This window comes from Anoplopoma fimbria, chromosome 10, assembly GCF_027596085.1.
Source record: "Anoplopoma fimbria isolate UVic2021 breed Golden Eagle Sablefish chromosome 10, Afim_UVic_2022, whole genome shotgun sequence".
NCBI classification, from domain to species: Eukaryota; Metazoa; Chordata; class Actinopteri; order Perciformes; family Anoplopomatidae; genus Anoplopoma; species Anoplopoma fimbria.
This window is the reverse complement of record NC_072458.1, coordinates 14045004-14068357: the sequence shown is the minus strand read 5'-3', so window position 1 is coordinate 14068357 and position 23354 is coordinate 14045004. Positions and strand designations below refer to the sequence as shown.

General features: G+C 40.9%; 2 protein-coding genes across 2 annotated transcripts; one reads left to right on the top strand and one right to left on the bottom strand.

The window, feature by feature from the left end:
• Positions 1 to 1026: 1026 nt before the first annotated feature.
• c1galt1a (core 1 synthase, glycoprotein-N-acetylgalactosamine 3-beta-galactosyltransferase 1a) lies at positions 1027 to 9900 on the bottom strand. The gene is made up of 4 exons (XM_054605412.1): positions 9847 to 9900; positions 9131 to 9520; positions 5463 to 6127; positions 1027 to 1948 (listed from the first exon to the last, which is right to left on the bottom strand). The coding sequence occupies exons 2-4, from the start codon at positions 9282 to 9284 to the stop codon at positions 1784 to 1786; spliced, it is 984 nt and encodes a 327-aa protein (XP_054461387.1). The 5' UTR covers positions 9285 to 9520; positions 9847 to 9900; the 3' UTR covers positions 1027 to 1783.
• A 3469-nt stretch (positions 9901 to 13369) lies between these two features.
• On the top strand, positions 13370 to 22570 carry sdhaf3 (succinate dehydrogenase complex assembly factor 3). The gene is made up of 2 exons (XM_054605414.1): positions 13370 to 13709; positions 21048 to 22570. Exons 1-2 carry the CDS (start codon positions 13533 to 13535, stop codon positions 21240 to 21242), a joined length of 372 nt encoding a protein of 123 aa, XP_054461389.1. The 5' UTR covers positions 13370 to 13532; the 3' UTR covers positions 21243 to 22570.
• The last annotated feature ends 784 nt before the right edge of the window (positions 22571 to 23354 follow it).

The window sequence follows — 23354 nt, the reverse complement described above, 5'->3', positions numbered from 1 at the left end:
TAAAAGTTAATGTCTAAGTCAAGTTTCAGGACTTAAAGCTCGAGTTCAAGTCTCAGGTCCAAGTGAAGTCTCTGATCTAGAGTCCAAGTCAAGCCTAAAGTTTCTGAGCCGGAGTCAAAGTCAACTCTTAAGTCTTCGAGCTAGGGTCAAAGTAAAGTCTCAAGTCATTGAGCAAGGGTCCCCGTCGTCGAGTCCAAGTCACGCCTGTGAAGGAATTTTCCTTGTTGTATGTTAAATTTACCTCATGTAGGTTAAAGGTAACTGTCTGTAGATCAGGTCAACTGTCTGTCTCTCTTCGCCTGTCTCACTCTATGTGCCTGATAAGGCCGAGCTGGCTATGGCAGCTGGTAGGCCAAGGTCAGCTAGAAACCTGTATTAGGTTTAGACTCAACAGGCTGGCGCCTGGTTGGAGACACTGGATAAGAGAGACTGTACAGAGGCTATGTTGTTACTAGCACAGCAACGGTAGATGTATTTCCTTGTTTAGATCTTATATCCAATAGAATCCCCACACATGCCAGGCTGATGTAGAACTAACCCTATTTGGATATAGCGGAACTTAGCTGGTCTGGGGAAGGTTAAATACTGTGCTCAAGGACACCATCTTCAGAATTGGGTAGCAGTACGCTGTGATTCACACGTGGTGTTTCCCTGTTCTCCTCGATCGAGAAACAATAAATGTTACTGTTACTTAAGACATCTGGGTCTGCCAAAACTTTTTCTGTCTCAAGGGAACTAGCTCTAAGATTTCCATCACAGCGCCTAAAGTTTTTCAGCCAGGTTCCAAGTTTTTGAGAGAGGCTCCAAGTAAAGTCTTTCAGCTAGTGGTTGCTTCATATTTATTGTACAAACTTGAGTTGTATCGATCTCCCAGCCATTGATAAGTATTTCTCAAAATGTCGAACTCTTGCATCAAAACTCTTCCGTTATTCTTGCTTTATCATTCAAGTGGTGACAACTTGGTCGGACAATTATATAACAGCGAAGTGGAACCAAAAGAAACACTAAATACACAAAGTTCTTGGTCAAATTCACAGTTTAATGCTTTCGACATACTGAACCAGTTTGCCCCAATAGTGTTTATAATGTACAGAAAAAAACTTTGTAGCTTTGTCTAGCTTGTCAGGTACATTATGTGTAGTGCTGCTGGTTTCCACCCTGCCAGATAGTACAACTGTTCACACCCATGTAATTATAAACTTCCATTGACCTTTACCCATTTCTTGATCGATACAATCTTTATCTTGTGCATGTCTTTTCGTTGCATGGCTGGATATTCCCCACACCCCACCACCCAAACCTGATGTGGTTTACCCTTGATGCTGCCAAACTTCACATCAAGCTTCTTTCAGCAACATCGCTACATTATATACACAGATGTTTTCCCAGAGAAAGGCAAGCTTCCTAAAGAACGGTACAAGTTTGTAATAGGTTATAAAAAGGCAAATATAAGGAAGACAGATTGGCGGCACCTCATGTTAGAATTGGATTCTTCCTCAGATTTCTTGTTGTATACAAAGTAACAGCTTAGTAACACAGACCCATTCACCCCACAAAACATCATGAACACAGTTTAAATCAGACCTTCATCAGGAATACTTTGGAGGTGCTGGTAGAGGGAAACTACACATCTATAAACTTGAAAAGTCTTGAATTATAAAGATATGGTAAGGGGGAATTCAATAAATTATGGTGAGTAAGATAAGCATGGCTCTGAAACCTGCTGAGATCCTCAAGCCCTTCTAAGATTAGTGCAGAGGTTGTTGTGCACACACTAACATTTTTATTTTGGCTTAATTGTGGTCTTGAACTCAGTTTGTTCATCCGGATTAAATCTGTATTTGTATCCGTAAGGCCGCAGATGGTATGTCAGGTACTCCAAAACGTACATCTCGACAGCGTAAATGTAGTGAAAGGACACGACTAAATCCGAGCAGCAGCCTGGACCCTGGAGAAAAAAAGAGAGACAACCAGCATAAAGGTTATTTTTCAGGAAGCCAAAGATGACTCAGCAGCTGTGAGTGTTGAATACCGTGAACTTCCATCCACTACACAAACAAGTATATTTACATTCCAGTAAAAACAGCAACTGCCCCTACGTTAGCTACAGTATTCCCTTAATGCTACCTGTTGGTGAGCCTGTCTCTAGACACTGAAGTATCGGTACAGTGCCTTGCAAAAGTATTCAACCCCCTTTGCGGTTTTCCTATTTGTTGCATTACAACCTTCAAGTAAAATGGATTTTTATTTGGATTTTACGTAACTTGAACTAAACAAAAAAGGTTAGAATTGGTGAAGTGAAATGAGAAAAAAACAAAAAACTGGGTGTGCATATTCATCCCCTTTGCTATGAAGCCTCTTAATAATACCTGGTGCTATCAATTATTCTCAAAAGTCACATAATTAGATAATTTTGTCATTATGATCGGTCACATAATCTAAACAGAGCACCAATAAAAAATGTATTACCAAAATGTAAAGAATAAGGCACCACAACAAATCTGCCAAGAGGGGACCAAATACTCACTGCGGGTTAGCCATTAATCACAGAGGCAACAAAGAGACCAAAGGTAACCCTGAAGGTGCTGGAACGGAGACTGGAAAGACTGGAAAATCTGTCCACACTTTAAGACGCACACTACACTGAGCTGGATTCTATGGAGGAGTGGCCAGAAAATAAAAGACATTGCTGAAAGAAAATAATGCAAAAACACAAAAGACAAGTCTCCCACATGCCTTTGAACAAAGTCAAATGTTGTACACTATTTGGAGAGGCCGTAGTGCACGCTAGTTATACCAGTTGTGAAGCGCGCACACACCATCAGTCGCCTCCTGATGGACAGTAGAGAGAATGCAGGTTTAAGACACTACATCAGCTTCGCTCGGCAGAACTGCAGGTTGCCGCCTGGTTGCTACCCAATGAAACAACACAGTATATTATTCTCTTTGGCAATCCTCTGACTTATCCTCAAGTTTATGGTAAAGTCTTCCGACCACTCAAAGCGCTTTAACACTACATGTCATTATTCACCCAGGGTTCAGTTTCTTCCCTGAGGGCACACAGGAACTGGACTAGCAGAGCCGGGGATCGAACCGCCGATCTTCTGATTGAAGGAAGACCCTGCTCTACCACTGAGCCACAGTCACCACCATGTGGTTTTGTCTTGACAACTATTGGATTGGAATTACTTTAGCAATTACTTTAGTGATCATCTAACTTCATTAGGCAAAAATTTCAGTATGTGGTTTCTGATCAAAAATCTGGAAAACTCCTGACTTTCAGTGGAAATGTCTTATAGTGATCAACCACGTATGGATCAAAAGCTTGGGACAGAATCATTCCTATACCAATGTTGATTGAATAATCTGCTTATGGTAATCAAATCGTCTGCTTACAGTGTTGAATTTGAGTATTTTCATAAATGACAACATATGACAAAATATTTCAAAACTTGATTTTTACTTTATACCAATGATACTTTGCCTCATGATAAGCAGTCTGCTTTTTGGCTGGCTGTCTGAGGCCAGGGCTGTGTCCACATTTAAATCATGAGGGGGAAAAGACAAAACAATTGAGGATGGGTTAAGCACCTGTGGTTTAAGTCGCCCCTCTCCAGGGGATTGCTAATGCCTGGTCATGTACTGCCCCCTAAGTCAAACTGCACATGCAGATGAACGGCACCCTCCTTCCTCTATGACACTCACCGGGTGAGCAAGGATCCCCAGCAAAGGGGCGGCAATCATCTGCATGCAACGCCTGCACAGCAGTTAGATAGGGCCGGCAGACCGGCAAAGCCTCACCCAAAGCAAGCCCTTTGTCAAGGAAAGGCAAAAGAAGTGGCAGCAAGTCAGCAAATAGCGACGCTGTCATTACTTTATCTAATAATCATCCACTTATAGTGATCAATTAGACCCGGACAGACAAGATCACTATAAAAAGGTTTCCACTGTAGTGCTGATAAGCAAATGGGAGCTTTCTAACACACAAAACTAACATTGTGAACACGGTAAACCTTAAACCTACTAAACCTAATCATGCTAAAATGTAGCATGTTAGCATGCATTTAGTACACCCTGACAGAGCCGTTAGCGTGGTAGTAGACCCTTACGGCACCTTATCCCCAGAAAAGATCAGTAATAAAAAAGGATAATTCCCCAAAAGCTCAGATTCCGTTCATCTGCAATACTTTCTAACGTTCAATCACAACCTTAAATTCTTCCCACAATATATTTGCTACCTTCTACATAGGTTTGTTTAAGAAAGGATTGTGGTTAAAAAAAAAGGCCAACTTTTATTGCAGGTCTGTGAATTTCAACCGCTCTACACAAAAGCCACACTACACTGGATGGTGTGCAGAATTGTGCAATATGTGAGGAATCTGGGTGTGAGTGAGGAATCTGGGTGTGACCCTGGACGACCAACTGTCGTTCTCAGCAAACATTGCATCGGTCACACGCTCCTGCAGATTCCTCCTCTACAACATCAGGAGGATTCGCCCCTTCCTCACTGAGGAGACGGCGCAGGTGCTCATCCAGGCTCTGGTCATCTCCCGCCTGGACTACTGCAACTCACTACTTGCCGGAGCCCCGGCGTTGGCCATCAGACCCTGGAGCTTGTCCAGAAAGCTGCAGCACGTCTGGTGTTCAATCGCCCCAAGTTCTCTCACACAACTTCCCTTCTCCGTTCTCTACACTGGCTCCCTGTAAGAGCTCGCATCCAGTTTAAGACTCTGGTGCTAGCCTACAGGGCAGTGAAAGGAACAGCTCCTTCCTATCTCCAGGCCTTGGTCAAGCCCTACACCCCTGCCCGACCACTTCGCTCTGCTGCCTCGGGCGATTGGTTTCCCCGTCGCTCAGAGGTCCCTCCGGCCGATCCACCCGGTCACAGCTTTTTTCTGTCCTGGCCCCTCAGTGGTGGAATGAACTCCCCACCGACGTCAGGACAGCAGAGTCGCTGCCCATCTTTAGGCGCAGGCTGAAAACTCACCTCTTCAAGAAGTACTACCCTGAGCCTTCCTCGTAGCACTTATTGCACTCGTATTAGTTGTTGCACTTACTGTATTTGTATCAGTTCGCTGCACTTATTGAATTTGTATTTGTTTACTGCACTTATCCTATTCGTAGTAGCTTGTAGCACTTACTATATTCGGATTAGTCTGTTGCAATTATTGTTTTCGTAGTAACTTGCCTCTGCACTATACTTTTTGCTCTGGCTTATGCTTTAAGATGCTTGTTTAAGGAGATGCACTTACGACTTCTGGTGACTAGTAGTTCTCTTGAATACCTATGTTGAATACACTTCCTGTAAGTCGCTTTGGATAAAAGCGTCTGCTAAATGACTGTAATGTAATGTAATGTAATGTAATATGGATGAATTCCTATTCAGGAATAGTGGGCATCTTAATGGCATTTTGAGTCTAAATCCAGATTCTCAACAGGAATTTGTGTACGGTGTTACATACCTCTACTGGAGGATAGTGGTCGTAAAGCAGATACCAAGGCCTCGCTCTTGGGGGCTGCCTGACCAGGTAGTGGTCTGGAGGAAAAGGATGAAATGTTTGTCTCCCTTTAACGTCTCTCGAGTCCGCTGGCTCCACCTTCATTGTCTCCATACATTTGCCTAGAGCCATGTCCTCTAAGGAGGAGAAATGGGTACATTTACCAGTATCGAACCCTTGGATAAATCTCCTCAGTGCTTCCTTACTGAGGACATAACCTGCTCCTCCACTCATGTAGCCCTGACTGATGAAGGGGGCAAACCTTCTGCCCAGGTACAACGGCTTTTCTGGATCATATCTGGACAAGGTGTAGCGTAGATTCTCTACGACAACGAACGTGTCGTCGTCTGCTTTCAGGAACCAGTCCGCTTCGTCCAGGTGGTGCTTGTTTATGTACTGAAAGGCCCGGATGGTCTTCCAGTACAGGTTGTCCCTCCCCTCACTCACGTTCAGCTTCACAGTGGGGAAGTCCGTCTTGACGGAGCTCATGTACAGCACTTTGTTGCAGCGATGGGCCCACGTTTCCCTGACGTGCTTGGTCCGGGGTTCCAAGTTCTTTGGCCCCGTCATGATCCAGCACAAGATCCGCGTTGCGCTAGAGGAGTAAGCCGCTGAGCTCTTGTTCTCGACTGGAGGAAATGAAAACAAAAAAGTATCAGAAATTTGTTGAGGACACTTTAGAACGGAAGTTTAAAGACCAACAGTTCTCATGGTAACAATACTGTCCTTGGTATCTGCTTTTATCACAATACTCTGATTATCATGGCAGGGTACGATATTCACCATGGCTCAATGGCTTGATGGCCACAAAAAGCAACTCTGTCACCCCCAAATATCGCCAAGAGGTGGCCACCTGTGGCCATCAGGTTTTGTCAGGTCTCCCTTGGGAATTAGACAGCCTGTCTCAATGAGATTCAAGTTTTGTTACACTAACACGTCTTGTGTCCCGATCCCCAGTTTGAGAACCACAGGGCAAGCGTAACTAGCTCCGCCTTGACAAGCTACAACAGTCAAAATACTGCTTGCATTTCCAATAAAGTTACATAAGAAGAAGTCACTCAGTACTTTTGATCATTTAAGTACGTTTTACTGAAAATACTACTGTACTTTTACACTCTTGTATGCAGGACTTTTAAGTGTGTGAGTAGTTTGACATTGGTACATTTACTACTATTAAGGATATGAATATCTCTTCCACTACTGGTTGGCTGTCAATCAATACCGTCAAAGCACAATATACCGTATTTTCCGCACTATAAGGCGCACTTAAAAGCCTTTAATTTTCTCAAAAACGACAGTGCGCCTTATAATCCGGAGCGCCTTATATATGGATTAATTCTGGTTGTGCTTACTGACCGCGAAGCGATTTTGTGTGGTACACGGCGCTCTGTCAACATGTTTTAGTACGACTTTGGTAAACTACAAAGCCGCACCGCAGCAGCATCACGGCCACCGTAGTCAGGAGCGCCGCGGAGTAATACATACTGTGCTTCACCATAATATTACAGTGTGTGTGTATAAGGACCCAACATGGCTCCTGTCAAGAGACACGCTTACGACACGGACTTCAAACTCAAGGCTGTCAGTATTTTATATATTGTAGGAGTGTGGGAAACAAAAGGGCTGAGAAAGGCTTTTTGTGGACGGAGTAAATAAACGTCGGCTTTATTTCACACTCTGCATTCGCTCTGAAAACACAACACGCGCTCCCCCGTCCCACATCATTAACTCATCAACCCGCTAACGGTCATGGGTAATGTAGTTTGACTGACTGACAGTTTTGTTTCGCTTAATGCGCCTTATAGTCCGGTGCGCCTTATATATGAAAAAAAGATTGAAAATAGACCATTCATTGACAGTGCGCCTTATAATCCAGTGCGCCCTATAGTGCGGAAAATACGGTAAGCTGGACCTTGATATTTATTTTATTTAGGATGAAATGTTTCAGATTTAACTCCCAACAATGAATTATAAATCACATTTTCCCCATGCAGACTGAACTCCCAAAAGGTAGCTTAAACACCCTTAACCCTCATCCTAACAACATATTGAACAAACATATTTAACATACAAGGGCTACTGAAAATAATAAGCTACTGACAACCAGCATTGCATAATGTATTTCTTGTCAAAACATTATTTAATTAATGTCCTCTGAAGAAAAAAGATTATTAATATTCATGTAAATGTACAGTTATTTTGCATATTGTGTGAAGCAATAGACAGAGTGCATGAGGAAATGAGCGTCTGCTGGGTAGAGTCTGTCAGTGTCTCCTTTAAAATGACAGAGTAACACTCAGCTCCTGATGTGACCGATACTTTATTTGAAGAGCCATGGCAAACATAGCTGAATAAATACTCAGTAAATGACACAAAGTCACCAGGAACAAATGGATTGACAAGTCACGGAAAATGGTAATGATAGAATAAATAAAACAAAACAGTATACGAACTGGGTTTGTGGGGACCCCAGTCAGTAGGATGAGGGATGAACAACCGTTTAGTTATTCTTAGCGTCCACACAACTAAATCATCACACCTAGGCTAACCGTAAACCATCGGCAAGGTATCATTATCATCATTATATTATTATCAGAGCAGACTGTATCTGCTGAGGAGACTGAGGTCCTTTGGAGTGCAGGGAGCACTCCTGAAGACCTTTTTTGACTCTGTGGTGGCATCAGCCATTTTTTATGCAGTGGTCTGCTGGAGCAGCAGCATCTCGACAGCCGACAGGAAGAGACCAAATAAGCTTGTCAGGAAGGCCAGCAGTGTGCTGGGGTGTCCACTGGATACGGTGGAGGTGGTGGGAGACGGGAGGATGATGGCCAAGCTGTCATCCCTGATGAACAACACCTCCCACCCCATGCGGGACACCCTGGCAGCTCTGTGCAGCTCCTTCAGCCACCGGCTGCTTCACCCCCGGTGTGTGAAGGAGAGGTACCGCAGGTCCTTCCTTCCTGCTGCTGTCAGGTTACACAACCAGCTCTGCTCCCAGCAGACCACATGACACTAAAAACCTGTGCAATACAAATACACTGTGCAATTATAGTTATAATAGGTTTTTTTTTCTGTCTGTAAATATAATATTTCAGTTATTGTTGATTTCTACTGTTTTTTTATTGCTCATTTATAAAAAAAAAATTGGGGGGGGGGGGGGGTTAATTTCATTTTCATTTTATCTTGTCTTGTCTTTCTTTTCCTATGTATCTTTACTATGCACTTTACCCTATGCTGCTGTAATCCTGCAAATTTCCCCACTGCGGGACTAATAAAGGATTATCTTATTTTATCTTATCTTATCTTATCTTATTGTAACGGACTGAGTGACATGTAATGTTGAACTTGTTATGTTATGACTGTTATTGTGTTCACAGAAATATGTTGTTCAAGGTAAGTGTAATAGTTATTGCATTTACGGAGTTCAGGGAGTCAGTGAAGGTCTCATGACGTGTTTAGCTGTCAAACCTGTCAGTCATGTCAAAATTAAGTTTGAAGATTAGCCCATTGACACTGATAGACCTTGTATATATATATATATATATATATATATATATATATATATATATATATATATATATATATATAGAACAGGCCGTTGTATAAAGAATATGGATTAGATCAGTGCCTACCTGTGTGCACATGCTGTTGGACTTCATTCTTGGCATTCCTCATGAAGTAAGGGGCTTGTTCTGTTGACAAGTACGAGTCCAACAGTAAGCGAGAGGAGAGAAACCCCATCAGGAGTCCAGTGGTGAACACTAGATGAGACGTAATGGGCCTCATCCTCCTGATTGACCTGCCGGACACAATCGCTCACTGCTCCATGCGCACGGGGTACTTCTCCAGTCACTTGGTTCAGCTGCCAGCCAGGACACACGTGACAAAATAATGATGTTCCCGGGACCAAGGATGATCCTCGAGCTGCAGCTCTCTCTCTGTTTGTCCTGTCAACTGCTCTGGCGCGCGGCTGTTTCCACTATATGTGATTCCATTGAGGCGGAGCTCAATGAAACCAAACCCTGTAAACACAGACGCCTGGATGTTAAACAGTAGCTGTTATTCTGGTGCTTTGAATACAAACATGCATTAACACTTCGGGTGAATAGATATCGCCATGAAACGTCAACAGCTGATTATTCATTCATTAAGGCAATTATGAGTAATCTGAAAACCATGTTTGAATATGCTAATGAGGCATTCTCTTATTAAACATATGCTAATTTAAATACAATTCCAGTACAGAAATCTCAATTTGGGATTAAGCCAGGTTAAATTAGTCAATTATTGTTTGGGTCAAAGTCATTTGTATATTGGTATAGACCAGGTAAAAAAACAGAGTCATTACCAGTGGGTAACCCTGGGTTCTGAAAAGTGAATCCAATGCAGTAATGCCTCAAACCTATATTCTCTCTATTGACCAGCTGGGGGCGACTCCTCTGGTTGTATAGAAGTCTATGAGAAAATGACTCTACTTCTCTCTTGATTTATTTCCTCAGTAAACATTGTAAACATGAGTTTATGGTCTCAATCTCTAGTTTCAAGTCTTCTTCAATACAGCATGGTGTTCATTTAGTAAAGTATGATCCATTTAGAGTCAAATAGAACATTAAGCAGGGTATGCTTTAGGGCGGGGCTACCTTGTGATTGACAGGTCTCTACCATGGAGTTGTCCAGTCAGAGAGTTTCTATGTTTTAATCTTAGAACTGTAATCCTTTCACAGTGGGTTTTCACTCAATGAAAGTTAACTGTGATATTTTCTACACCTAAAAATGTTTTATTCAGCGTTTGGTTGTACACAAAATACGTCCACCTCTCCAGCCCAAGGCTTGTCAACAACTCTGTTTCCACACTCAGAGTGATGGTGGTTTTACATTTTTCCACTTTTATTATCTGTGATAAACATTTTACAACATCTTTCAGAATATCTGTATTTTTCAGCACTCCCACAAGCAATGAACAAAATTCATCAGGCGTTTAACACAAATATTCAGAATGTTAGGTGAAATATGATATAATCTTACTAAATAATATTTTGTTTAACAGGGGTAAGGTAGATCATCATTAGTCACTTATACCGACGTTGTTTTTGGCTTGTATTAATTGACTGCTTTTGTGCCGTAAAACCGACAGTTTCCCATTCCTCCCTTAGCATATCTTCTATGTCTTTTCCCCAAACATTTAATCTATCTGATGTTGACTCTGCTGAATGTGTTGCCAATGGGTGATACTATCTACATATGTTTCACTTACCACCCCCATTTTTAAGTTATTAGTTTTCTCAATAATTGATAGCTGTGGTATGGCCATCATTTTCTTATATTTGACGTTATGAAACTTCTTATTTAAAAAAAATGAAAAAAATGTTTTGTGGAAATTTGTTACTTCTTACACAATTGATCAAATGAAAGAAAGTATACCCTCCAAATCAGGCTCCAAAATTACCTGAATGCCTTCTGCCTCTATTTTGAATCCCCCATCTACTTTGCCAAGTTTAAATTGACCATTTCGCCACATAGGAATAAATTGTGACAAAGTTATAGTTTTACAGACAAGTTTATGCAATGTATATCAAACTGATACAGTTTTTTTTTGGCTGCTTTTTCAGTGTCCTAACATCTGAGGACTATGAATCTAGCATTATTGGTAGATCTTAAACAGATTTTTGTTAAGGGGTTACCCAGTTTCTTGGTGGTGGAAGTGGGAGCAATTAAAAGAGATAAATGAATTGGGGCAAATTAGACATTTAAATTAGATTTATCCAATCATTGCCATGAGCAAATGAGACCACCGATCTAATGTCTCTATCACTATGTCCACCAGATGGGTAGAGTTTATGGAAACACTGCCACCATGTTTAGAAGTTATCTTAACACCCAGGTATTTAAGCCCACCTGTTACCACAAAGGATGTATTTAGAAGTTAAGCCTTTCTTTTAAATTGATAATGCTTATTTAGATTTGTTAATTCCATGTCCAGAGAAGTCACCAAAGTTTTCAGTCAATCTAATAAGATACAAAGTACTTTCTCCAAATTTGTTAAGAAAACGAATCCATCATCAGCGATGAAAGATATACAATGTTCTGAGTCTCCTGAGAGTCAAAGGCGTTAAAAAACGTATACATTCATTAGTTACAAAGGGATACATTCAGTTCAAGTTTTTACGACAAAATGACACTGTAAAGTGAGGGCTGTATTATAAAGTGTTGTACTGTTAAAGAACAGAGGGAGCATTTTGACCTGATTAGTTCCCAAAAATGTCTTTGGCCGTGAATTGGCCTTCAGCAATAGACTCGCACACAAACTTATTTTCAATAGGGAGTGCTGCACCAGATAACTGCATATGTGCACATGTGTATTCATGTTTGGAATAAAAAATGATAATGCATGTAGTATGAACCAGCAACTGAGCTCCAAAAGGGTTTTTAAAAGAGCCCTGGCACACAGGGCCCGGGTGTTGCCATTTTAACTGATGACCCTCTTCCACGCACACCCCCAGTATCTGCTCCTGTAAGCAACAGGCAGACAGGGCGAAGACGGTCGACATAGCTAAAAGAGACGGGACTCAGGTTTGGGATATTTTAAAAAAAGTGAATTTTTGACTAGAAATGAAAAAAACACATATCAACATTAGATAAATTGAACGCTAATAGAGGTCAACGAAACATAAATAAACTCATAATACATCAAACTGAAATGAGTGACTTAACTGACCTTAACAAAAAGACAAAATTAGTGACGGGAACATACTGTATGCTAGCCATGCTATTTAAGAGACATGAGGGCTGGACAAAACATAACTAGGTTAAAGGTGCTAAATTCCATTTTCAGAGGGTCAATATACCAAATGGCGTTTGCCAAAATGCTAAACTCGAGAATTCTAAACCAATGGGTGACATCACCCTGACTACGTCCTCTTCTTATTAACGGTCTATGGTAGTGACCAAAAACAGAGCTTAAAGAGAGTGACTATTAGACTCACGTTTATTATGTATACACAAAGGCAGGAATTCAAATTGCAGGATATTATTCAGATACTGATATGACACTTAATGGAGTCAGAGTTGTTTGCTTCACACACAGGGAGAATGTCAAGCTTGGACAAAGAAATTCAAAGAAGTACATTGAAAACCATATTGTTCATGTCCTGCTGCTGAAAGCAGGAGCCTCGGTTTATGGTAGTACTTCAGGAAACAACTGCTGTACTAGACAGTGACATGAGCACATAAAGCGGTTTGGCAGGCCTGATAAGATCAAGTTTCTCCACAACGATGCACAATGAAAGTTTCAGCCCATCAACATTCCTGTTGATGATCTTGAGGAAGTCTATTGTTGTTGTTTTTTTCTGGTTTAGAAACAGAAAAATTGTCTTGCAGTGAATCTTGTTGAAAACAAAACATTTGCTATTGTTTGGACCGTGAGTCCTAATATTTTTCTGCATATGGCACACATTTTTAAAAGTGTGACCACCTCTGCCCTAACAAAACAACAAACAAACAAAGCATTAGAGTGTGGGGAGAGTAGTCTCTGGACCAAACACACCTACACAGTCTGTATAAGAGCCTGAGCTTCCTGTGTGAAAGGTGATGAGGGTGTCTGCATACACGCCATTATGAAGCAGGAGTTGGAATGAGGAAAGCATCATGGGTAATAAACAAATAAACGGGATTATAGAGAAAATATGTTAAAGTCTGATGTTCAGTTTATTGAGTAAAAAAGGAAACTATAATATTTGGAGTGTATCATAGAAAATATATAGATACCCATTGTACAACTCAGATTTTTTTTTTTCTGCGGAACTGTTGCTCTCGTCCAGTAGGTGGCGGTAATGTGCCCGTTAGCTAGCTAGCTAACCAGAAGAAGAAGGTTCATTTCCGGGATAAACAAGGACGTTTGTTAAATAACTACCCTTGCTAATGCCGGTGTTCTGTCTCTACCCTTTACCTCCGCTTGGTCAGTCACTGTTTTGAAATATATGACTACTATTATAAGTGTTATTTAAGTAGACACCGTTAGAACCTCTTAGTTTATGTATGGCGGCCTCGGCTCACGTCTCCACAGTCCGGTGTCTCTACAAGAGGATTCTGGTCCTGCATCGGTTCCTGCCGATAGACTTAAGAGCCCTCGGGGACCAGTACGTGAAGGACGAGTTCAGAAGACACAAAGGTGCTGCACCCGAAGAGGTGAAGGGCTTCATGACGGAGTGGGAGGTAAAATGATTCCACGCGCACCAACCAAACCCCATTCATAAATCTCTCAATTAATAAAAAAAAAGTTTCCATGATTGTAGTTTGGGGCCCCGTTATACACTTCACTTAGACCCACATTTTCATCAGTTTCTACAGTGAATTTAAACGCCACATCTACGATAGGTGGACTGAGCTATTTAAATGCTGCGCTTTGGATTTATTCCCAATTAACACCAAAACTGTCCAACTGACCAAGTATCAAGTCCTTTTTACTTTCTTTTTTTTTTAGCCACATCACTAGCTAAACACAAACTGAAATAAGTTTGTGCTTATTTCCCTTTTATTGGTAAAGTTGCCGATTGCATAGTTCATTCAAGGAAATGTCCATCTAAATTCATAGGAAATGACTTTTAAAATAAAGCCTTATTGTTTTATTTCCCGAAATAAAAGTTTACGTGCTGTTTCAAAGCACGCTGTTGGGAATATTTCTAAAGAATTCTGGGGGGAGAAATGATAAATCATCTATTTATTTAACTTAAAATTTGTCAAATTGAGTTTAGAAATACGTTTAATCAACCTATAATTTGTCCTGTAAGATGTCAATTGTTGAATATAAAGTCCACTTGGGTTGCCTTAAAAAACAGATTTCCCTGTAAAATGAGGACATGACCTTCGTGTTGTTTGAGGGGGCTGATGTCTGCACCAAAGGTACTCTTTGACTTGACCAGTCCTCAGTTATGTTGGCTTTGATGGCCTTTGCATTCCCGGTGTGTTGTCAGTCCATCGCCACATGATGGCAGAGCAGCTTCAGTAAACAGATTGGAACCTAAGAAGTAAAAGTATACTGAATATTCATATTTGGGTTATAACTTTCACTGAAATGGTCACAATGTAAAGGATGTAACTGCGTAACATGTGTTATTGTTGAACCAAAGATACTTTATTATTTTGGGATCATCAGACTGTCAGTGAATGTCTGTGGGAAAGTTTAACAGAATGTGGAGCCGAGCCCATCCCCCTTTAAACTATATAGGATACATTTCATAGACCATCTGATCATATTGGCAAATATATCCTAGCATAGGATCAGGGAGATGTTGCGCTTGAAGGTTCATTATTGTTGTTGGAAATTGTAGTTAAGTAAATCTTGGTACAAGGCCCATTTATTTGGAACTTTCCAGAGCTTTCAGCCACAGTAGAATATCATGAGTTGATTAGTATTGTATCCACAATGAAAACTTATGTCATAAATAAGTATACTAATTGGCTAATATGTTGAATTAAGTTTATTCTTTAAATAATGTAAAAACATGAAAAAATATTCTTGAATCAGCAGATATGCATCTTCTTCACCAGTATTCTAGTGATCTAGTCCAGTAGTGTTTTTCCTTTGCCTTGTTTTTGTCTGTATTTAGCTAAGTCTCTTTTCCAATGTAAGTCTAGGGTAAAAAGTATTTCTCGGTCCGTTGGCATCATGTGACGGACCCTGAATTTGTATTTCACCGTTTGGTGCCAATGTTAAATTTGCTTCAAAGAGTGGCGTGCTGAAGACCGGAGACCTGAACATGCCGCTGTGTGCGCACCAAACAGCATCAGCCTGTGAAATACTCTACTTCTCTACTATGTTGCAGCTGCAGTCCAGAGTACAGTAGCTCGTTTTGCCCGTCTGCTCTCTATTGTATTACAGAGACCAGAACGAAAATACACTGAATTCATGTCAAGAAGAACCTTGTTTTAAGTCTTGTTTTGATGCAAACATTTGCAAATTAGCAGGAATTTAGCACAAAAATAATGATTATCATTGTCATTTCATACCATTTTTTTCTTTTTATATTAATTAACCCAGACCTAATCTGGTCTGATGTGAAAGTTTGCTGAAGCCTGGGAGAAACCTCAGTGGTGTTGGCGTTAGACCACAGTGCCTGTGAATACCAGCCTGGCACCAGCATCAGACCTACCTGCATTCATGTGCTGATGGGGGATCAGTATATATTTGCAACTCGTCCTCCAGTTCCCCAAATAATCATGAGTGTGTGCCAGGTCCTCTTTTTTTACGTCACTACGGTGGAGAGCCAATGTTTTCTGGCACAATTACACACTGCTGGGGAAAGGTAAATCACCCATCTGCAGCCAATTTATCTAATGAAGTAGATGGTGATTGCAGCTGGATTCCTGGAGGTTCTTTTGTCATTGTCATAGCTGTGAAGCCACCAGGGAGGAGGTAGTCAATTTCATTATGCCTCACTATATCAGTATGCATTGTTTTCAAACCCAGAGTCCATTTGCATTGGTTATAATCAGGGATGAGTGGCTTTTGTTATATTTGCACACTTCTTTGGCTGTATTTCAAATGGAAACATTACAAAGCAAAACTAAGTTTGACTAAAGCCACTGGGAGGCATTTGTTTCTGGATTTGGTTGGAAATGTACAGAGTAATGACTGTAAGGTCTCTGTCTAATTGTTGTAACCTCTAGCCAACCAAAACAACAAACCAGCCAATGTGGTCCATGATAAGTTGGTGGGGAAAAGTCACCTGTGCTGGACTGCTGGCCCCATGGGGACACACAAGTACCATTATCTTCCATTCTCTACCACTGTTTTCACTGCTTTCATTGAAGTTCTTGGGGGAAACTTTGATGTTTGTAATGCTGTATCCAGAGCGCCACGTTAACAAAGTGGGGTGCGGGAGAGGTCATTGGTTTTCTTTACCGTGAAAAAGTCGTTTTTGAAAGGCTTAACGCCAACAAATGTGGATTGAAGTAAAATATCTGGTTAGATGTTTAGTCTCCCAAGACATCTAGATGTCAGTAGAATGCAGTATTTTCAAAGCATGTTTTATTGACTCGCAATAGCAACCACAGGGCGCTGGGAGATGCCGTGAGCATGGCCAACCCGAACCCAAGGCCATGTGTCTGACAGGGCAGCTCATAAGCTTCGGTTGCTACAGCCAGCATCAGGCCTCTGCGATGGCTCTGGCATGGACACAGAGTTTGAGGCCTTTTTAAGAGACATCCCCCCATGCTTGGGTACAAACTGCTGACATACTAGTTAAGTCAACTTGGGGAAATTTCCCGCCAGTATATCTGCTTAAACCGCAACATACAGGTGTTTCCAGGGCTGTAACAAAAAAAGATTCATTAATAAGGTCTACATTCCTTACTTGCTGAACCGTATAGGAAACTTGATTTGAATTGCATTCTATTTATATTCACATGTCGAAATGCATGTGATGTACTGTGCAAAACCATTTAAGTTCTACTGGAATTTCAAAGTCGTCAGATCGTTCACGTCGTACTGTTCACACTACAACTTGCTGTCTTGTAATTCGTAATGGTTAATGTGCTTCTATTTATATAGCGCCATTTTTTTCTTCCGACCACTCAAAGCACTGTACACTACATTTCAACATTTACCAATTCACACGCACATTCACACACTGATGGCACTGCCTTTGTGAACAGTTTGGGGTTCAGTGTCTTGCCCAAGGACACCTTAATTGGTAGACCTGAAGTTGTTATGCGTAGCCATGCTTGTTGATGTTGTCCTCAGCACGTGTTTACATTATAGCTTGTTTCCACATGTCTTTATTAATTCCTCTATGAGGACCAGTCACTGTGATATGTGTTATGTGTATTCATGCAGACATCCACATACAGTAGGTGCGACAACACCAACTTAAGTCCTTGTTGCAAAAGCAACACAGGTAGGCCAGGGGCAGGGCGATCCCTCCGCCAACTTTCCCCTCAGCCTGTGTCCTGTGCTCTCATTGGCTGTAGCTCCCCAACAGATCCAGATATTTGGCATGCTTGTTATCTGTACCGCGTCTGCGATGCGTCTTTGACCAGTTCATGTATAGCGCTTTGAGCTCCATGAGCTATGCAAACGCCGAGCCAACGCGCATTCGCCTCTGATCTTTGGCTTTTGTCCGGGCTAAAGTCATGTTGTGTGAACAAGGCATTACAGTACACGTTACATACGGCTAATAACAACCAGAGCTTATTCACACTTTTGTCATTGTCCAGTCCAGAGGCCAGGATTGACTTTAGGGCTGTTTTATTGAGATACAAATAAAATTATTTCATTTATCAGGATCCCTGTTAACTTCAACGAAACAATGTTTTTTCTCTGTGCGGTCCAATCACACACTACATTAGTAGACAACACACAAATCTTATTCCCACACGTTGTACCCATTTGCACCAATTACTGTATTTGACAGCTGTTGTAAATACGCCAAATTGTAATATGTAATGATTATGGCAGAGCCTTAATTAAACAAACCCTCCTCTTACTGTTTACATAGTCCTCTTCTCCTCTCCGTCCATTCTGTCAAAAAGAGGTGAATTTTCACTGTATCTCGGCTTCCTCAGAAAAATACAGAGGAGTGGGAACAGACGAGGAGCAGGACTCAAAATGAGATTACAAGCACTGAGTGTTCAGCGTGTAATCCATTTATTTCAGAGGCACCCATGGGAGTTCTCTGCTACTAATAAATCTGCTCCGCTGGGCCAAACAAGTTTCCCCCAAAGAGACAGAGAAATGTGTTTGTAGGGCACAAAGGAGAAGATGAGGGAGTACTGTAAATAGGAAATAAAGTGATGTTGAGACAACTGGAGAAAACCACCTGTTGTGAAGGTTTGTCTTACGGTGTTCTATTTTTTTTAATTAATATTATTTGGTTAGCGGTGCCAGCAACGTCTCTCTCCTGGCGTTTAAGATTGGTCAGTCTTTTTATATATTTTCATCAAATCTAATGAAAGGATCACATTGATACTTAACCCAATAACAACACAAAACCCAAATATTCTATGGGCAAAAAAATAGTTTTGGATCACATGTCAGACCCGGTAATACCACCGTTCGCAATAGTCCGTGTCGATGTGTCCTTGGGCAAGACCCTAAACCCCAAATTGCTCCTGACGACTGTGCCATCAGTGTATGAATGGGTGTGAATGGTTGAATGATGACATGTAGTGTTAAAGTCCATTTAACATTCACACACATACACACACAATAAGTTAAGAGACATTCATTTTGACGGGACGTTGTATTTTGAAAAGCAAGCGTACATTGATTTCTGTTAGCGGACCAAATGTGAACATAATGGGCGGGGTTGGCTCTAGATTGTATTGTTTAGGACGCTGGTTAAATAATTATAAGACCTGAATGTGTCAGATGTTTTTTGGCTCCGTCTGTTTAATCTTTACGTATCGATAGAAAAATAGCAGCTGTGTGGGCCCCTGGTGACCCGCTTATAACGCCAGGTCTTCCCTGTTAGACCTTGACATTGGTACTCTGTTTGGAGAGTTTGAGCTGCTCCCCTTTGGACGGATGTTCAGACTCTGACTTGAGTTACAATAGTGTTCCTACACAAAGCAAATTTAAAATGTACTTAAATGAGTGTGTGGTTCAAACCAAAGGAAAGAATTAAACAAAACACTGATGACTGCATGACTCGGGTGACTTTCCCAGAAAAGACAGCAGGCCTTATGCTCCACTTTCCCCTTTAGGATTCATCAGATTTGCTTCTAATAAAACCAAAGTGATGATGTTCCCAGAGGCCTTCACATGGCTCAATCAGTGACGCGGCAGACCCCTGTTAATGTTATGTATGGAGAGGCAATAAGAACACATGCATATACTCACCCAGACTGTTCCAGTGAGTCCTTGAATTATACAGTCATAAAGTACGAGCATGCCAAACTGTTGGCGTGATCCTCTAAGCTGCCTCAGGGAGGATATTTCCCTTTGGCAAATGTTCAACATAATTACATTATGTGCAGGGAGAAGCCTCCCAGATGAACGGCTCCTTATTGCTCGGCAGTGGAAGTGTTCGGAACGCCCAAGATGCTCTCTGGATGGGCAAACATCAGACGTTCGCCGTGCGCCCTCTGTTCAAATGACGGATGGCTCTCCAGAAGTGAAACAGACGGAGGTGGACCGCGGGCCTGCTCGGGATGATTCACATGGAGTTCTGACAGCTATGACTTATCATACACGGGCTAATAGGTTAACTAGCCGGTTCACTCCGTAAGGAAAGGAGATCTATGCGTACAGATCAGCCCTGAGCCATACCCATGCTGTAAAAGAGGAACATAACCTTGAGTTTACTATATATTAGTAAGCATTCATCTTCTTCCCATTCAAGGAGGACTAATTGTGATGGAACAGGGGAGAATTAGAAATGTAGTGATATTTCTTCCTGGAGGATCTCTGACACCATCAGGGCTCTGCCACATCTGTCCCTGAGCCACATCAGTCAGAGTCAACCATCACTTTGCTTTTATTCTAAGAACATCTGTCTGATCTTTGAGGAAAAAGTTAAATGCTTGCAAGAGATCACTGAGGTTGAGTGTTATTCCAAATATTACTGGGTCCTGTACTTTTCAGGTAATAATTGTCAACTCATTTTCATAGTTTTGGCTCTGATCATTTTAATGTTAATGTTTTCAAGATATATGCCTGAATTTGAATATACTCCTTCAAAAATACTTGATTTCTAAAATAATGTGTTTTTATCATCTACAAAAACAATCATGGACACCGTCGTATCATATCATATCATGATCACAACATACAAAATTAATATAAGCCTTGATCTATTAATTCCTGATCAATGCATACACAGAACCAAAGCTAAAGTGCAGCTGATGTCGAGAACACATTGGTTAATGCACTTGAATGCATCAGTTGGAAACAATATAAAGGGTCTGATACACACAAGACTCATTGGAAGGTTATTTGTTTCCAAAAAGAAAAAGTTTATCACAGAGTTACCTTTAAACCTTGTGCATAATTTTAAAAAGTTGTCCTTAGGGGACAAACAGTCCCCCTTTTGAGACTGCTGTAAAAATACTTTTTATTAATATTAATTTCCACTTTCACTGAGTGAATAATAAATAAATATTTTAACCAACTCATTTTCTGAATTGTAATCATTTTAATGGCAGTTTGTTTACATAATGCCACTGATGTTTTTTGAGGATTTTTTTAAATGAAAATTTAAAAACAATATCACATTGTTTTTGTCATTGATGATCAGCTGCATTGATTTTGCTGCATTGCATCAAACACTGCTCCATATTACAGCAGCAATGCCCCTAGCAGAAACGAGGACATTAGCATAGAGGATCAATATGAGAAAATTGCTTAATGTGGTGGAAAATAGTAAAACTAAAATGAAAGCCTGATATAATAGAATGCAAAATGTTTTACTGCAATGGCTGTGAGAGTTAAAAAAATGTCTGTATTTTGGCTACACGGTTTATTATAGACTTATTATAGGAGCTGAGGTTGAAATATTTGCTTTATGCTAAACACTGCTGCTATTCCTGTCTGTGTCTCAACCCCTCCTCCAGAACTACAAGGACACCCTGCAGACCCAGGTTCTGGACTCGGCGGGGGAAGGATACGGCTCGGTCAAGTTCGGTGCCAACCTGTCGGAGGGGAAACTCGGCAGCTTTCAGGACGACCAGATAGGTCAACTGTACGAACTCATGCTGGAGTCCTCCAAATCCAGCAGACAGTTTGACATCCAAGGTGACAGCAAGTGAAGCAGCAGGCCACAGAAACCAGAGGCTGGGACAAAAAAAACAGATGGTGCTATGATGGATTCAGACCATTAACATATTACCTCTGAATGCTTCAGATGAGAAGTGGTACTCAAAGGCCGAGTAGAGGCATTTAAGAATATTTGATTATATTAAAGTGCTGTGTAATAGCTCCGTGTTCCTGTGCTTGTCTGTAAAAGCGCTTCTTCGTGCTCCTCCACGGGTGCATTATGGTGGCACTAATTAGTTTCGTCTGTCAATTTTTTTTTTTTTTTTTTTTTGCATGAATACAAATGGGAGTTTGTTTGTCTCGGTGGATGCACCCAGAGCTCACATCAGCGACGCTTCTTTCAGCCTCAACGCCGATGTGGCCATCTTCGGGGTGAAGCCACCATTATCCATGTGGAAATATGAGCACATGAATTCATGAGCTGGGGGTTTGGGGGGGTGTTAGAGCTAACTCATGGTAGCTGACGCATCGAGTTCAGACATCACAATGATTTCTCAAGAAGAAGAAAAAAAGATTCTTTGTCCTGGATCCGTTCCAGATATAATGCTCCTCTGAACCCTTCTTCTCTCTTCTCATAGCCATTGTTTCAATTGTCCTTTCAAATATCTGGAGAAGAACTCATGTCAGATATTTAGTAGTACTTAAATTCTTTATAATGCTCTCACAGCCAGGGGGCAAACTCTGCTTCTGACAAGTGAAGTGAAGTGAAGTGCCCTAAAGCTGCATTCTCTCTAATGTCCATCAGGGGGCGACTCTGGTTGCATAGAAGTCTATGAGAAAATGACTCTACTTCTCTCTTGATTTATTCCCTCAGTAAACATTGTAAACATGAGTTTATGGTCTTAATCTCTAGTTTCAAGTCTTCTTCAATACACCATGATGTTCATTTAGTAAATTATAGTTAATTTAGGGCTATCTTGTGGCTGCTACCAACGGCCACTGCTGCTTCACCCAGTCCACAGACCAATGGGTGAAGTCACTGACTATATTCACTTCTTATAAACAGTCTATGCCATGGATGCTGGGGGACAGTCAGAGTCGGGGTTGCTGAGAGAAAGTCTTTGTTATGACATCATACTTAATGCTGCTAAATGACGTTCATGTTTTTATGCTTCTTTTTGAATGGCCAGAATCATTTATATTTATTAGCTGTCAACATGTTACACTTATATGTGTGCAGCTTTTTGGGATTAAAGCTGAGCAAATGTAAAAGTCTTTGACTTAAAACTATGCAATTATTTTTTACCCATTATTATTATTGGTAGTTAAATAGTTATTTTAATATTTACATATATCACAACCTTTGTCTAAACATTTCAATCGATTGCTTATTCTGTAAATTAAAATATTCAGAAAACAGATCCAGTTCCGCCTATCATTTTACCCAAATGACTGGTAGATCTGCCTTTGCAGAACCTGAACATATATATTGTATATATATATGTATATGTATATATTACAGCGCCCTCGTTGTGACCCTCCTTTACCGCACCGCCTTGTTCCTTGCTTTCTACGTTTTTTAAGCAGCGCAAAAATTGGCCGCCATGGTTGGGAAAACTCTGATTTTTTTACAAAAGCAAACTTGAACATCAAGATACTGTATGCCAAGCAGCCGCAGCGTGACAGCTAATGCTTGAGAGGATGACCATGTTACTATAGTTTATTAGGCCTAAAAAAAAAAAAAAAAAAAAAAGTTTGGTTCCTGTTGGTTGTCAGTTGAGGTCATGGGTAGGTAGGGAATTTATTTTATTTTTTTATTTTATTTTTTCCAGCGGCAGCGAATGATAGGTAGGTTTTTTTTTTTTTTTTTTCACAGCAGCAATGGATACTCCCAGCATGTTACAAACACACACACTAGGGATGGGCGTGAGGAATCGATTACTCGAGTACTACTCGTTACAAATGAACTCGATTGGAGGAAACACAAACTCGAGTTAAAGTTTTCTGAAAATGTATCAATTTTCTGTTTGGCGCCACTGGTGCGTGCCGTGCGCAACGAATACGTTAAAAGTATTTTTAGTATATTTTAAAGTATTAAAAGTATTCTAAAGTAGTGAAGCACAAGCCTGCAGCGTCGAAAGCACTTCAGAGGCACTTGACACCCT

Bases quoted from the DNA above. Each gene is read 5' to 3' on its own strand.
- sdhaf3 (XM_054605414.1), top strand. From the start codon at position 13,533: ATGGCGGCCTCGGCTCACGTCTCCACAGTCCGGTGTCTCTACAAGAGG. The intron at 13,710-21,047 runs GTAAAATGATTC...CCCCTCCTCCAG, and splicing joins GCTTCATGACGGAGTGGGAG to AACTACAAGGACACCCTGCA.
- c1galt1a (XM_054605412.1), bottom strand. From the start codon at position 9,284: ATGAGGCCCATTACGTCTCATCTAGTGTTCACCACTGGACTCCTGATG. The intron at 6,128-9,130 runs GTAGGCACTGAT...CATTTCCTCCAG, and splicing joins CCAACAGCATGTGCACACAG to TCGAGAACAAGAGCTCAGCG. The intron at 1,949-5,462 runs GTATGTAACACC...TTTTTTCTCCAG, and splicing joins ACCACTATCCTCCAGTAGAG to GGTCCAGGCTGCTGCTCGGA.